At 47.7% G+C, this 16,176-nt stretch overlaps 1 protein-coding gene across 1 annotated transcript in view; it reads right to left on the bottom strand.

Annotated features, from left to right (window-relative positions):
- DKK3 (dickkopf WNT signaling pathway inhibitor 3) overlaps positions 1-16,176 on the bottom strand; it is a gene marked incomplete at its 5' end in the record, with an annotated part of 38,940 nt that extends 22,764 nt beyond the window's left edge. Inside the window, 3 exons of the mRNA XM_006763503.2 lie at positions 9,635-9,718; positions 11,069-11,206; positions 15,985-16,176. Coding sequence (XP_006763566.1) covers positions 9,635-9,718; positions 11,069-11,206; positions 15,985-16,176 — 414 coding nt within the window. The remainder of the gene's footprint in view (positions 1-9,634; positions 9,719-11,068; positions 11,207-15,984) is intronic.

Here is a 16,176-nt window from a genome sequence, read left to right as displayed (position 1 = left end):
ATTCCTGCCTGATTTAGGAGGCTAGCTTAGCTCATCGGATCTGGGGCATGACTGCAAATTCTGTGAGAGCATTAAACTGCATCCCAAACCCCATCCTGATCTAGTCCCCTTCCCCTGACCCTGACTTTGACCCCAGAGGAGGAGTGCGAATGACCAAGGCCTCCACTGGCACTGGCCTCTGGCCCTCCTCCCAAGAAGCCCTCCCTACCTCTGGTGGGAATTTAGAAACACCACAACCACCACCATCACTACCATCACCACCACCACAAACCGTTTCCCTCAGGGGTCTGCAGAGCCTTACAGGCATGTGGGAGGCCTTTGGATTCCTCTAGGAGACCATGGTGGGGCAGGGGTTACAAGGGAGGGGTGGAGTGGGACATAGAATCTTAATGGTCAAAAAAACAACAACGTATTTTTGGATCCCAGAGATGAATCTCCCAGGTGCAGCCTGAGCCTGTGTACACTAACCCGGGCCAGTTTTCAGCACGTTGGCTAGAGGCTGGGTGTAGGCGAGAACTTCTGATTAGTGGTGTCAGTAATACCTCAAAGACACCCTGAGACTGTGACTGCCACCTGCAGAGGCAGCCCCTGGGACCGGTGCTGAGAAAGCACTGCTTTGACCAAAGGCAGCAGAGCCCGGGGATTTTCATACAGCCCTTCAGCTCCAATATAGGTCCTCAAGTCCCCTCATGCCTACAGTCATGGAAACCAGAGGTTTAAAAGATGTCCCACCTCATGCTCCACTGGTGGGAACGTCCAATGGTGCTGTCACTGTGAGACAGTCTGGCATTTCCTCAAAAAATTGCCTAGCAATTCCATTTCTGGGTATATACCCAAAAGAATTGCAATCAGGGACTCAGAGAGATATTTATACATCCGTGTTCATAGCAGTGTCATTCACAATAGCCATGATGTGGAAATAACTCAAGTGTCCATTGACGGATGAATGGAATAAAAATGTAGTACAGATATGTATACGTATGTGTATGTGTGTGTTTGTGTGATAGTCCACACACACAATGGACTATCGTTCAGTTTTAAAAAGGAAGGAGATTCTGACACATGCTACACCATGGCTGAGCCCTTGTGCTAAAAGACAAACACTGTAAGAGTCCATTCACATTAGGTACCTAGAGTAATCATAGTCATTGAGACAGAAAGGAGTAGGAGTTGCCAGGGGCGAGCAGTGGGGAAGGGAGGCAGTAGAGAGTTATGGTTTCAGGAGTTCAATATTTCAGTTCTGCAAGATGAAAAGATACTGGTTAACAACAATAGGAGTGTACTGTACTTACTACTGAACTATATATTGAAAAGTGGTTGGGATGGTAAATTTTACATTATAAATATTTTATCACAACTTTTAAAAATGTCCCTTTAAGAGCATGGTTGCCATGCAGGTTATGTGAGGGAAACCTGGTCAGATCCAGGCACGGTACCTGGCACGGAGCAAGTGATTGCAGTGATTCTCTTCAGCCAGATCCAGGCACGGTACCTGGCACGGAGCAAGGGCCCACAAATGGCAGTGATTCTCTTCATCATCATCTGTTACTATTATTGCCATTATTACTGAGCCCTTAATCACATCGCTGACGGTTGGTTTGAACGGTTAACGGGGAATGACCCCGGAAAGTGGAATGAGGCAGCTTTGGAGAGGGGGTGGTTAACTTGGTCACTTTCTGAGTCACAGCGACCACATGAGGGAACACTGTGGTCCTTGCCATTATTTTACAAACAAAACAAGATGGTCTCGCAAGCTCGGTGAGTTTTTCAGAATGATGCCAAAGGTCAAGGAAGGGCGGGGCCACGTGTCTCACAGCCAGATGCCAAGGCCGCGTGCGCGTGCTGTCTGGGCTGGTCTGGAAGGATCCCCGGGTTCTGAGAGCAGCGGACAGCCACAGACCCGCACAGATGCTCCTCAACCCCGGCTCCTCAGGCACCACAGACACGGCTTGTTCTGCAGCCGTCAGCCTAATGAGACTTCAAGTTCAATCACTGTCGCTCCTCTGGCGGCCTACTGGCACCACACAAAGGCAGAGTGCTCTGTTTCTAACTAAAAGGTTCCCGGTTCCAAGCCCCGAAGCCAGGCCTTTTGAAGGGCACAAAGGACTCAGCAGGATTAAGCAAAACTCCGTCCCCACCAATGTATCTGCCATTCAAACCACGTCTTCCTGGCTCTCTCCCCTGGGGGCTGCTGTGCAGAGCCTCAGTGCACTATGCATATGGTACGGGGAGTGTTAAAGCACTCCACATGCGTGGGATGTGTTCCTAACTCAGCATGTGCTTCTAACTCCTTGGCTGGGCTCTCAAAGACCTTCCTGATCTAATCCCTGCCTCTCCTAGCCTCACCTGCTGCCCCAGGCATGCTCCCACCCCTGGGATCCTACACTGCAGTGTTCCTCAAACATGTTCTTATTTCCACATGCTTCCTGACTTTGAACAAAAAAGTCTTCTGCAAGGAATACTCTTTCTCTTCACCATCGAGAATTCCTAGCTAGACATCATTCAAGATACAGCTTAATTGCCACCTCTTCCAGGAAGCCTGCCAAAACAGAGTCTGTGGGTTTACTTGCAAGGGGACACGTGAGCCTTCCACAGTTTCATGGATGCCAGCAGAAGACATGAACTCCGGGGTCGGGGACACAGGACTTGACAGCACAGAAGCAGCAGGAGCTTTGTGTTTTCAACAGTTCCCCTGCCCCCAACTCCACCGTGGGGCCCAGGTGGATGCTGTGCCCGCAGTGGGGGTGCATCACAGCTGAGGAATGTCAAGCTTAGAGAACCCAGGCTGTTTACAGTGGACCCCACGCAAAGGAGGACAGCTCTCTCTGCCTTCCTTCCAAGGCTGCTTGATGTATGAGGGTCTGGAACACAAGGGCAGTGAATGCCTCTGCTTATCAAATGAGCAGAAGCAGCAGAGACCTGAAGGATCATCTCCCAACAAGTCTTCCCTGGCCACCGGGTCATGTACCCACCACGCCCTGTGTAGCCTCTGCCTACGGAATCACATTGGAATGGTCTGGTTTTGGCTGCACCACTAGCCTGGGTGCTCTCTGCTTCAGGGACTGTCTCTTACATTTATCCGCCATTCATGCAGTAAGTGCTCAATGGATGTGCAAATCAATGCATGTGTTGAGTAATTAATCCTGGAAATTTTGACAGCCATAGTTTGGGGTAATCGAATGATAACAATGACACTGACTGACTGCTTACTCTTGCACCCTAGGCACTGGGTGGTGCTTTTCACCTGGATTATTTTACTTTATCCTCATGACAACACTATATGGAAGGTCCTTTTTTTTTTTTTAACCCCACTGTACATATGAGGAAACAAAGGGCTTAGAGCAGTTAAGGAACTTAATCAGTCACATGGCTCATGAATATTGAGCTGCACCTTGATCTTACCTGCCTGTAAACTTAGCCCCCCTAGTGAGGGCTTCTCGGACCAGGAGGCATCTAAGCATGTGTGTGGGGTGTTTGTGGAGGTTAGGGGAGAAGGAAGGAGGAAGTCTGCCTTTTCTGTTTACAGGGGTGGAGGCAGGAGCCTGCATGTCACCATCACCTACTCCTGGTGTGACTCACAGCCCATCAGCCACCTCACATGGACACAGGAACTTCACACCTTCCTAATCTGCCCCACACAGATTAGGGGACAGATGGCGTTCTGTCTTGGGAACAGCCTGGAATGCCAAGCTGCCCTTTCATCATGAGAAAGGGAGGAAGGGGTGAGATGAATCTGTGGAGAATTCTATCTTTGCTACAACTTACGATTCTCCAACAGCTACTCCCCTGGACCTTACTAATAATCACAGAAATATAAATAAAAAGAAGGTAAAAAGGATCACCCACTGTAACAACCACTGTAGGGGAGGGGAGGTTAAATAGTCTCAGAAATTGTTGCTAAGCGTAAAATTACTGGTATTACTCAATGGTTGAGTGTTGACCTATGAACCAGGAGATCATAGTTCGATTCATGGTCAGGGCACATGCCCAGTTTTAGGTTAGATCCCCAGGGTGGGATGTGCAGGAGGCAGCTGATCAAAAATTCTCTCTCATCATTGATGTTTCTATCCCTCCCTCTCCCTTCCTCTCTAAATTAAGTAAAAATATATTTTTTAAAAAAGAGTGAAATTACTGTAAATTTCTAGAGGAAAATTTGGCAGCATCTCTCAGAATTTTAGATATACAACCTATGACTCAGCAACTTAATTTCCAGGATCAGCACAAAAGAAATACTTACAAAATTGTTCAAAAAGGACAGATAGGTAGATAGATAGATGTTTATAGCAAAGCTGTAAATAATTCACAAGCTTTTTTTAAAACATTAAAAAAGTGTAGATAACTATCAAGGAAAAAACCTCAGCAAATTTCAATTCCTCCAGATATACTGCTATGAATGATTTAGTATATATTTTGCCAAACTTTTTATGCAAACTTTTTTCTAAAAATGAAATATTTTTATATACTGTATATATAAGGTATATTTTACTTAATATAGTATAGATACTGCTTAGCAATTGCTCTTTTTTCACTTAACATTTTTCAAGACATCCTGTTATACCAACTTATATGAGACTCACTGATTAACTTCACAATATTTTGATTTGGATATGGAATTATGTATATTTAATGAGTTCCTTCTTTTTTAAAATATATACATATATATGTGTGTGTGTGTGTATATATATATATATATATGTATGTATATATATATATTATTGATTTCAGAGAGGGAGGGAGAGGGAGAGAGAGATAGAAACATCAATGATGAGAGAGAACCATTGATGGGCTGCCTCCTGCATACCCCCTACTGAGGATTGAGCCCACATCCCGGGAATTGAACCCTTACCTGTTTCATGGGTCGATGGTCAACCACTGAGCCATGCTGGCAGGGGATGAGTTCCTTCTTGAAGGAGATTTAGGGTGAGGAGAGTCCACTTTAATAGAGCCAGGTTATAGCTCAAAAGAAATGCCCACATCTACTTATTGTTTGGAGATTGTTTGTTCATCTCTCAGAATGATCCAGAGCTCTTCAATTTCCCTATAATTTTTTCCTACTGGATTAGGCATGAGGTTCCTTATACTTGGCCAGATATCACAAAGTCAAATATAAATCTATAAACGCAGATGTACCCAAATGTCTGCTGATAGGACTGTGGAAATGCACATTCAACTTAAGACTATACCATCACTCTCATCACTCTTAGGACCACTAGTCTGTTGTTCTCTGTAGAAACCAGCATACACCCTGTCAACCAGAGGCCCATCCTGGCATTTGCCAGCACCTATTCTCTTGTCATTCATATGGTCCATTCTTTCTTCTGTTTGTGTCCCTAGCACCCAAACAAGGACAGCAGGCAAGTCAACCCTGTGGCTAGGAACACGGAGCTCCAGGTGAAGTGCAATACTCCGAGGGGGAGGCCGGGCTCTGGAGAGCCTAGCCCAAGGCTGCGAACGTCAGTGGAGGGAGCCCGGGGAGTCCTTGACCATACCCTCAGCGGCTATGCCCATTCATTCTTTTGGCAGCAGGTTGCTGGGAACCAGGGGAGAAACCAATTAGAACCCAGTTTTAAATACTTTTCAATACTAATGAGCCCTACACAAAGAGCTTTTATAAACGTTGCCTGACTCCATTCTCACTCAATTCTGGGAACCGGCAATGATTAGCCCCCTTTCATAAATGAAGAAGCAGACTCATAATGGACAGAGCTTGTAAGGGTCAGGGCAGGGTTTTGACTGAGTTTCTCTAATAGGCCCAGGCCCTCCCCGATAGCATTTCTGTTAAACCCCCAGTGACTTGTCATCATGGCGCCCTCTGCCACTCTATTAAGTTGATAACAACAACTCCAGCTTCAGAAATCAGGGCATAGAAGCAAACAAAGCCAGCACCCCACCTGGCTGGGAGCGGCTGGGAGCGTGGAAGAACCTGAGGTCTCACGGAGAAGGCTGTCATTCAACACCCTTGCTCCTCCCACACTCCTGTTGGGTCTCCCTGGACTTTGGGGAGACAGGATACTGTCCATGGGAAACCAACAAACAAGTCTGAGACCTTCAGCCTCAGTTTACCTCCCACCCCTCCCAAGCTTCAGCACAAATGACAGACCGCATCCTCGCAGCAGAGGGGACGTTTGGTTCACACCTGCAGAGAGTTTCACTGTCACTGTCCGCTGTGCACTGGGTGGAGTCAGAAAGGCCCTGCCACCCCCATCATGCTGTGGGACAAGGACGTCTCGGGGGTCACTCAAATTGCTCCGATCTACATGATTTTGGTAGTGAAATTTGTCTCCCTGGAACCTTGAAAGTCTTGACCAAGATCTTGGGAGTTGGTTGTTATAGAATGGAACCCATAGGTTCAAATGAGGCATGTTCAGCTGGAAAAACAAGTGGACCTATGGCTCTATCTCATATTCTAATGCAAACATAGAAAAGGCAACAAATGTGAGCGAGGTGCTAAGGTCGGTAGCTGTGAGCTGTATTTTAATGAGAGGATGTGTCCCTTCACAATGGTGCCTTGGCTAATTGGACCGGATTCTTCACCTCTGGGGACACGGTGCTATAAATAAAAGCTTCCCATCGATGCATAATGGCTTGTCCACGCTCCAGCTCTCCTAACCTCACCCTGCACGAAAGCAGCACCACATCAGTCAGCCGCCCACTGGCCCATGAAGGGAGACAGGCGAGGGCCCCGCACAAAAACCCCACAGAAAGATGTCGGGCCACATCGCATCGCCAGTGCACTCAGGCGAAATAACAAGCCGCATGTCCTCTTCCCCTCTCGCGTTTGAATTTAAAAACAGACCAATACCGTGCACATACTGTGCTAAGTTTTCTAGACAGGCATATAGTATGACTGTCTGAAACTTTCCACGGGCCTCCTCGGGTTACCATACATATTCATACACATACCAGCATTTGAAGAAAGGAAAATGGGGGTGGGGGTTGGTGGTGGTGCTTGGTGATTATTTTTAATTGAATTCATCTGGGAATTTTAAATGCTGGAAATTTAGCCCCCGTTTGCAGTAACTGAAGATTGGGATAGCGGATGATTTTCGTCCTTTTGAAAGGCAAATCTCCCTTTTCCATTTAAGAGGAAGTTTCTTCAGGGTGGAATGCATTTCAGAGCCAACTGTAGAAATCATTAAGTTATGAAGCTATGGGGTGGGACAGTGGTGACAATATCGACCCTTCGCACTCCTTTGAAGGAGTCTCGTGTTTACAGCTTCCCCCTTGAGACAGGATCTTCGTGTTTCTGCAAAGTTGATGCTGAGCCCCCGCTCAGTTGTGTTAGGACCACGGGGACCCAGGAACCAGAGAACAGCTGAATGGAAGATGCCGTGGGCATCTGATACTAGATCTTGCTTCTCTGACTTTCAGCAAGCCACTCTGGCAATGAATGAGGCTGTGGTACAGATGTCCCTGTGTCTGAACATGACATTCCTGTCACAGGCGGCTTGAAAGTCTATTCTCTGAAGACCCGTCGGGTTCTCTACAAACTGGCCAGTCAAACATCAGCTGCCCAGGTCTCCCTTCTAGCCGATCAAATTGGAATTTCTTCTCATAGAGAAACTCAGTGAGTTAATACGCCAAGGGCCTGAGCCCAAATCTAGAAAAACTTGGCGAGTCTCTACCGTCTGGGTTTTGGGGATCTATCTCTCCCTGCCAACCTCCTGCACCCTCAGGACCACAGGGTTCCAATCACGCACTGCACAGGGTGCTGCACAAACGGCCAGCGTCACACGGTGGGCATGGGAGATGGCAACCAAGGCGTGGAGATTCTGGGCCCCCAGCTGAGCCTGAAGTAAGGACACACGGACGCACAAAGCCACGCACACTCGGGAAAGCCGGCACAAACTCACTGGGAGCAGCACACGCGTGCAGGCTCTCTACCCAAGCACACTCTTGGCATCTTTGAGATCTTGTCTCTCACCGGCTCACCATGATCAGAGCCTGGTTCCCCCATCACAGGGCTCAAAACCTGAGTAGTCATCTCCCTTGGGGGGCACAGGGGAGAGCATGGGAGGGATCTGAATGTTGCAGGTCACTGGGCACCTGGGCCTCCAGCAGGTGCCCATGTGCTCATAGCCAGGGCGGCTGCCCTATGGGGAGCTCTCTGGAGCAAACCTCTATCATTGTGCAATCATTTGCCCTTTTTTATTTTTTAACTTGAGGACAATTCTTTTTTTTTCTAATTCACAGCCCGGTGAGTTCTGTTTCCCCTGCCCCTTCCATTCCATGGCTTCTGCACAGGCCCTCCTTCCCTCATGGGGCCCCACACGGAGACGTAAATCTGGAATATCCTAAAGCTTTTCCCTCCACACCCTACAGCTGTTTGTTTTTTTTGTTTGGCTTTCCTCTCTCTCTTCCCACCTTTGAGAACTGGACTCTCTTCCCTCCTGACCTTAGTGTATCCTGTCTTCTTGTTTCTAAGACTTCTGTACTCTCTGAGTCGGGAGAGCTGGTGAAAATTACTGCCTCTCTTGAAGCTGGGGAAACCGAGGTGACCCAGCTTGTAAGTGACAAAGTCATGCTTCTGGGCTTCACCACCTGAGTTCCTTTCATTTCACCACACAGCTTGCCCCGACCCCAACCCCAGGTCCCTTGAATGGTGGGTCACTCGCACCAACTGGACCCCCCTCCCCCACCCCTCAGCCTGCAGTACGTTTCCTGAGCTCTGTGCCAAAATCAAAGAAGCACCCATCAACACCAACCATGTCAACGCCACCTCCCTAACTATTATGAACACACCAGTTCTCTCCTGGGGATAAGGCCAAAAGAGGCAGGGAAAATCCTTGATCCCCCTGGAAGGCCAGGAATGCGTCGCACACCTCAAAAGGGAAAGATCTCATAATCCGGAAGTTTGCATAAGGCACCTGGGTACAGAGAGGCTGGTCCTTGTGGTCTCCACGAAGGGGGCACACTTCACTGTGGCCCATGCCTCAAGGCAGTGCCTTGTCCGGGCCTCATCAGGCATCTGTGTCTTAAGCAGCCACTTCTCTGAGAAGATAACCGCAGATGAGTCACTGTTGGCCTGGGAGTCGGGAGACCAGTGACTCCAATTGGGTCTTCCTTTTGTGAAATGATGCCCCTTCCAACTACAGGACCCTGTAATTCTATTGAAAATGCCTTTGGACTAAACAACAGGCACCTCAGTAGCAGGCATATCACAGCGGCCGGAGCATGAAGCTGGAGTGGGAGGACACCCTTTTCCCTTTAGGCCACTGGGTTCCACCTAAGGTTTTCTTGCTCTCAAACTGCCTGATCTGGGCTGACATTATACAAGGCATGGGCCAGGCCACAAGCGCTCGGATGCCCAGGTCTTACGAACAGGGTCTCTAATCAATGCACCCAATAAGCCAGCTCCTTATTCCCTCCCCTTTTCAAGGCTGAGATGGAGCCATCAAATGACAACTGAATTTAATTTCTCTGTTATTTCTGATGCAAAGTGCAGGAATGTAGAGCCTGTTAACCAGAAGGCATAGGTCTGGTCAGGAATTAGATGATCTTGGCCAAAATGAGGCAGGAAAAGTGCCTGAAGGTGCCTGCCTCCTGCCCATGGTCTGGAGCCTGGGTCACCAGCGGTAGGTGCACCAAGATGCGTGTGCCTTGGGGTGTGAGCGCAGGGGCGGTGACAACTCACGTGGTTCCTTTTGCCGCCTTCCTCTCCCACAGATGTGATCACTGTCTCTGAGAAGATGGTTTGTACAGTCTGGTTGTTGGTGATCTACAATAAACAGACGCAGTGAGTGTGAAATAGAAGGAACTCTGGGCAAATTCCACAACTTTTTTTTTCTCTTCTGTTTTCTGAAGCAGGGGCATCCAGCCAAGCGGACAGACTGCCCCTCCGCCTTCCCTTCCCCTCAGATGAGCAGCCTCTCCTCTGAGCAGTGACCATTGGTGTCACAGAGTCTGCCTCACACGGCTGCTATGTGGAGGGATGAGGTGGTCTGTGCAAAGCACTCAACACAGAGCCTGTCGCCCAGCAAATATTCAGTGTTCACCATGTTTATCGTTCTTGGGGCTCATCACTTAAAACTCAGGTAGACTTTCTTTTCAACACAGGCCTGGGTGTCTAATGGGACATCGTTCATGAGAAGCAAGCAGGTTTTAGCTACAGCTGCCCCGCTCCGGATTCAGGTGAACTGTTCTGTTTTATCAAGAAGTATTTTATGCCCGGCCGGCGTGGCTCAGTGGCTGAGCATCAACCTATGAACCAGGAGGTCACGGTTCAATTCCTGGTCAGGGCACATGGCGGGTTGCGGGCTCTATCCCCAGTGTGGGTTGTGCCAGAGGCAGCCAATCAATGATTCTTTCTCATCATTGATGTTTCTCTCTCTTTCCCATTATAGATATAGATATAGATATAGATATAGATATAGATATAGATATAGATATAGATATAGATATAGTAGTACTTAAATTTAGCTCAATGAAGAACACACTCAGGTCAAAGAAAGGTACCCCAGGATTAATGAAGGCATCCTTCAGATCAATGGGGTGGCTCTCAGATTAAGACAGGGGGCAGTGAATCAATAAAGCCCACACTCAGATCAATGCAGGCAGCACTCAGATCAACTGAGTTAGAGTCTCTGGGGAGGCATCTTATGCATCACTAGTTCATAAAGCTCCCAGGTGATTGCATGTGCAGCCACATGTGAGAATGAGATCAAAGCTCCGGAGAGCTCTAAAAACTACCCAATATCAGTGATATAAAACCTCCGAGGATCGGGCTGGGGTTGGGAAGTGTGACAGGCTCCCAGGTAATTCTGATGCACTACCAGAGGATTTAACACTAGTAGTATATACCTTGCCCTACAGAGGATTATAGTAAATTAGGGAAAAAGATGACATATGTGTGAAACTATTAAGTAGAAGTCCAAGAAAGTCCATGTTTGAATACCAAAACATGAATAAAAGACAAGGAGTGTTAAGAAAATTAAGTACTAAATACTTAATGATAAGTAAAAATAATTTGTATTTTTGGCTTATGTATCAAATATGAAAAGAAAACTTAGTGCTCGGATGGGACTGGGCGCTATAGAAAGGAGAAGGTGCTGGCCAGGACCGCCCGTACCTTGTGAATTTCCCGGTGCACATGGATGGTGGTATTGCCAACCTTGGTTTCCGTGTTGGTCTCATTGTGATAGCTGGGAGGTAAGTTTGCCAGGTTCACTTCTGACGATGTTTTAGCAGCAGCTTCTTCTGCCTCCATCTATTAAATCAATGGATTAAATGAGCAAATTTTTCCCCCTCTTAATACAAGTCAGAGTTGATTAGGGAAAAAGAACCATGGAGATGTAGAGTACAGCATAGAAGACAGTCAATAACATGTACATGCTGATATTCCTATTTCATTAATGTGGTCAAGGAGGGTCAGGACATTTAAAAATTAAAGGAATTCTGATAGTCAATAATCCTATATAATAAAAGGGTAATATGTAAATTGACCCTAAGGGGGAATGACTGGTTGCTATGATGTGCACTGACCACCAGGGGGCAAATGCTCAATGCAGGAGCTACCCCCTGGTGGTCAGTGTGCTTCCACTGGGGGAGTGCCACTCAGCTAGAAGCCGGCTCTGTGGCAGTGCTAAAGATGTCCGACTAATGGCTTCTAAGGGAAATAAGTGAGTCACAGAAAGATAAATATCTGATTTAGCTTATATGTGAAATCTAAAGAACAATATATATGAACAAACAGAGCAGAAACATGCACATACATACAGAGAACAAACTCCTGGTTGCCAGAGTGGAGGGGGGTTGGAGACTGGATGAAAAAGGTGAAAGGATTAAGAAGTACAAATTGGTAGTTCCAGAATTGTCACTGAGGTATAGATTATAGCATAGAGAATATAGTCAACAATATAATAACTATGTATGGTGCCAGATGGGCACTGGAAATATCAAGGGGTCACTCTGTAAAGTAAATGATTGTCTAACCACTATGCTGTACACTTGAAACTAATACAAAATAGAATTGACTGTAAACTGTAATTGAAAGAAACTTTTTTAAAGAAAAATGAACCACTTCTCTTTTCCTCTTTGCAATTGCAAATAATGGTAATAATGATAGGTGCCTTTAGCTGAGTACCCACTAGGAGAAGACCCTTCAGTCCGCAGGCCGTCACTCTATCCACTGAGCCAAACTGGCTAAGGCAGCTTTCTCTTTTTCTGTAAAATGAGGGATGATCCTATTTTGCTGAGCAGATGTAAGAATTAGGATCACAAAATCCAAGTGCCTGGTCCAGTATTTGCCATCAAGCAAAGGGGTAATAAATAGCTACTTTCACAATACTGCCCTTTGGAAAGCAGTTTTAGAAGCTTTCCAGGGAATGTTTGGGTAGAAGTGGAGAGAGCAGGTATCTCTCATGTGTTTGAAGAGTTTGCTAACAAATAGAGGAAAATGGAATGAAGATAGAAAACAGGCCCTGGCTGGTGTTGTTAAGTGGTTAGAGTGTCGGCCTGTGCACTGAAGGATCTTGAGTTTGATTCTCAGTCAAGGGTAAGCACCTGCAGGTTGATACACAGTCTAGGTCAGGGTCTGTGCAGGAGTCAACCAATGGATGTGTCTCACATCGATGTTTCTCTCTCTCTCTCCCCCCTTCCTCCCTTACACTCTCTCTAAAAAAATCAATGGGAAAAATATCCTCGGGCGAGAATTAACAACAACAAAGGACAGGAGACAGAATGGGCAAAAAAAGGATTTCATTTTCTTGTAAGAGAGAGAGAGGCTGGCATGTTTAGTGATAGAAAAGATAGAGCTTGCAAAGTGTAGGAGACTTCAGATGCTACAGAGGCGATTCCCCACAAGGAGACGGAATGTTTTCATATTTTAAAAATTCTCATGGGAATCCGAATCCTCCAGCTTCGTTTTCAAATAATTGACAAGTTACCAAGTCTAGAGTTTGCTTTGGGCTGAGCAGATAGTCTTTTCATAAAACTGCTCTCTCAACCAGTGGTTATTTCAACAGAATGAGCTAACAGTTCTTTAATGGCACCACAAACTACAAGTACAGTTTACAATGGAAATTTCAACCACAACTATTGCTGCCACTAGCAAGGAAAACTTAGGCCTGGAGCAATAGGACTTGTTTCATAGAGGAGGAATGCGAATGTTATTTAAAATGGCATTTATGGTTGGTTGAATCTGTGTGTCTGTTAAAAGGGTACAGAAGGAAAAACTGGAGAGAAAGAAATCCAGGTTTGGTACTGGGTCCTTCCTAGGAACATTCTAAAATATGCCAGTTGCAGACAAGGCAATGAGAGTGTGGGGGTAGGGAGTAGAGTAGTTTTATCCTCAAAATACATGTATCAGTAATATATAGAATAATAAGCTAGTAAAATAGGAACGGCCTAGATTAAACCATTTGAAGATTTGATTCCCCCAATAATGATATGATGAGTAGAGTTAGTTTCATCTTCCCCCCTTGGAGAAATCAACAGCTTGAGTCAGCTGGAGTATTTAAAATGGCAGGAAGTTCTCAGCAGATTTATGATGCAACTACGTAAACAGTTAATACATCTGGCCCAGTCCTTTGGTTCTTAACCCTGGACAACAAGTAAACAGCAACTGTCCTCTGTTTATGAGATTTAAGGGGCCCTCGGGCAATCTCTTTAAAAATAAATTAACACCAATAGCCACAATCTATTGAGATTCTATTATATATTGGCCATGGTGCTTCTTTATTTTTATTCATACTAGTACTATTAATATGATTATAACAAAAGCCATTATTTATTGGTAATGAACAATCTCCCTTAATCCTTACAACAGCCTCATCAGGACTGATATATTATACCAATTATACCTTTTAAAAACATATATTTTTATTGATTTCAGAGAGGAAGGGAGAGTGGGAGAGAGAGAGAAAAATACCAATGATGAGAGAGAATCATTGATTGGCTGCCTCCTGCACACCCCTTACTGGGGACTGAGCCCACAACCTGGGCATATGTCCTGACTGGGAATCTAACCAGACCTCCTGGTTCATAGGTCAATACTCAATCACTGAGCCACACTGGCCAGGCCAATTATACTTAAACCCATTTTATATGGTCAGATAACTTCCTTTACTGCATCCTCTCATTTAAGTCTCTCCTTTATCCTAAGGGGGACATTTCCTCCATTCAGAGCCTGGATGCCGTCACCAGGAAGTGGCAGAGCTGGAGTCGAATGAAGGAAGGTTGGTCCCCACAGCCTGTTCTCCTGACACCAGGTATTCAACCTCCCTCTCAACCTGTCCCCACTGCTAGTGAGGACACTCTTTAGGGAACAACCACTGAGTGGGTAGCAGTGGCAGCTAATGTCTCCCCTGGTGGCAAACTTCAGTTAGCCCATCTGCACAAGTCAGACAGAGCCACGGCCAGAGGGAGGAAGGCTGGTGTGCAGGCAGAGCCAACGTGGACAATTGCCACAGAGTGGATCCTGCCATTAAGGTCCCACTGAGCCCCGAACTGCTCTGATCAATGAAGAGCCTGCAGGGGCCCTGCTGCTCCCCCCTCTCTCTCACCAGGAGCTACCATCGGAGGACCACGCTACACGGACAGGTTCACATTGAATAAAGACATTGGTGACCTAGTCAGTTTCACTGAGGATCCATGTGCAGGAGGGAAAGTTCTAGAATCCAGAGAAGAAAACCAGAAGTATCATGAGCTCGATTTAATTTGAAGGTGCAGCATTGGGAGACAGTGGGGCCTAGGTGACTCCCCTCCCTCTTTAGTTGTTCGATGTCATGATTCTTGTGCTTTCACAGGAAACAGATGGTCCGTGGGCTTAGGAACCTGGGCCATGCAGTGAATGTTCAGGTACTGATGCCCGTGCAACTGCCCCCCAATCCAGTGTCCCCCTCCCCGAGAACTCCAGGTTGACTGTTATGGAAGGAAGGGGACATATCCCCTAACTACACAGGCTGGGTGGAGGAAGCAACTTCTCCTGATGGATCAGAGCCAGCTCCGGAGGCTTTGCCCAAATGGATGTGAAGACACCTGACCCATCAGCCTGGACATCTGGTCTGTTGCTAACTCCTTCTCTCCAAAGACAGGCTGCACCCAGAGCTGGGCCCGACAACAGTGACTATGCCCATCCACCCCAGGAACCAGGGGTTGCTCCCCACAGCTGTGCGGGGAGAGTTGGGCCAGCTGCACCTCCTGGCCTGGCAGCCCTGGCAGTATGGTGTCCCCACCACAGAGGATGCCAACCATAGTGTTTGGACCTGGGAGGTGATGCAAGAAAGAGCCCAGGCAGTTTTGCTTAGGTACCTGATAGCTGATACTCACAACTGCTACATATTATATGCCAGGCGCCCACACAGATCCTGGCATTTCATTACCTCAGGAAACTGAGGCACAGAAGATGAAGGGATTTATCCAATGTCACCCTGCTAGTGAGAGGCAGAAGAGGACCTGGAGCCCAGGGCTGACTCCAAAACACGCTTGGGGTGGAGGGGGGTACTTTTCCCATTCCCTCTCCTCCTCCTACCACCACCCTCTGGTAAGTCTCACTGCTGGGCTCAGGATTCCAGTGTCCCTTCTCTGACCCCATGGCACTGGGGGGAGCCCAGACAGACGACTAGCAAAGCTCCGGCTCTTGGTCCCCACATGTCATCCTCGCTGTGTCTCGGGAAGATGACACAAGCTCAAAGCCCAATGGACAGCTGGAACCTGAGATGCCCGAGCTTCCTCGGCCTCAGCAAAACCGCGAGGTTGGAATACCAGGGGCCTGGCAAGCCCCCGTGACAACAGGGGGAGGGGCAGCCTGCCGACAGGTGGGTGGGTCCAGCCGGCCCGGAGGCTCCCGGCCCAGGCTCAGATCCCGTCTTCTGGCCGAAAGGCGGATGAGGTGGGAGTGGGGATCACTCCGAGCTGCCTCCAGGTTCCTCCGAATCTGCCGCCGGCCCTTCCCGGCGCCTGGGCGGAACCGAGGACCCTGGCTAGCGCTCCGAGCCTGCTTCCTCCCGCCGCCCAGGCTTCCCAGAGCCCTCCGGGCGCACCCACCTCCTCCACCGCGCTGCGCAGTTTGTGCTGCGTGTCCTCCATCAGTTCCTCCACCTCGCGGAACATCTCGTTGAGGGTGGCCTCCTCCTGCGGGTAGCTTAGAGCCGGGCCAGGCTCGACCGGAGCCGAAGTCGGAGTCGGAGCCGGCACGGGGGCTGTGGGGATCGCTGCCAGCAGCAGGCACAGCAGGAT

The sequence above is a fragment of the Myotis davidii genome, unplaced genomic scaffold (genome assembly GCF_000327345.1).
Source record: "Myotis davidii unplaced genomic scaffold, ASM32734v1 scaffold118, whole genome shotgun sequence".
Lineage (NCBI taxonomy): Eukaryota > Metazoa > Chordata > Mammalia > Chiroptera > Vespertilionidae > Myotis > Myotis davidii.
This window is presented reverse-complemented; position numbering and strand designations above follow the sequence as displayed.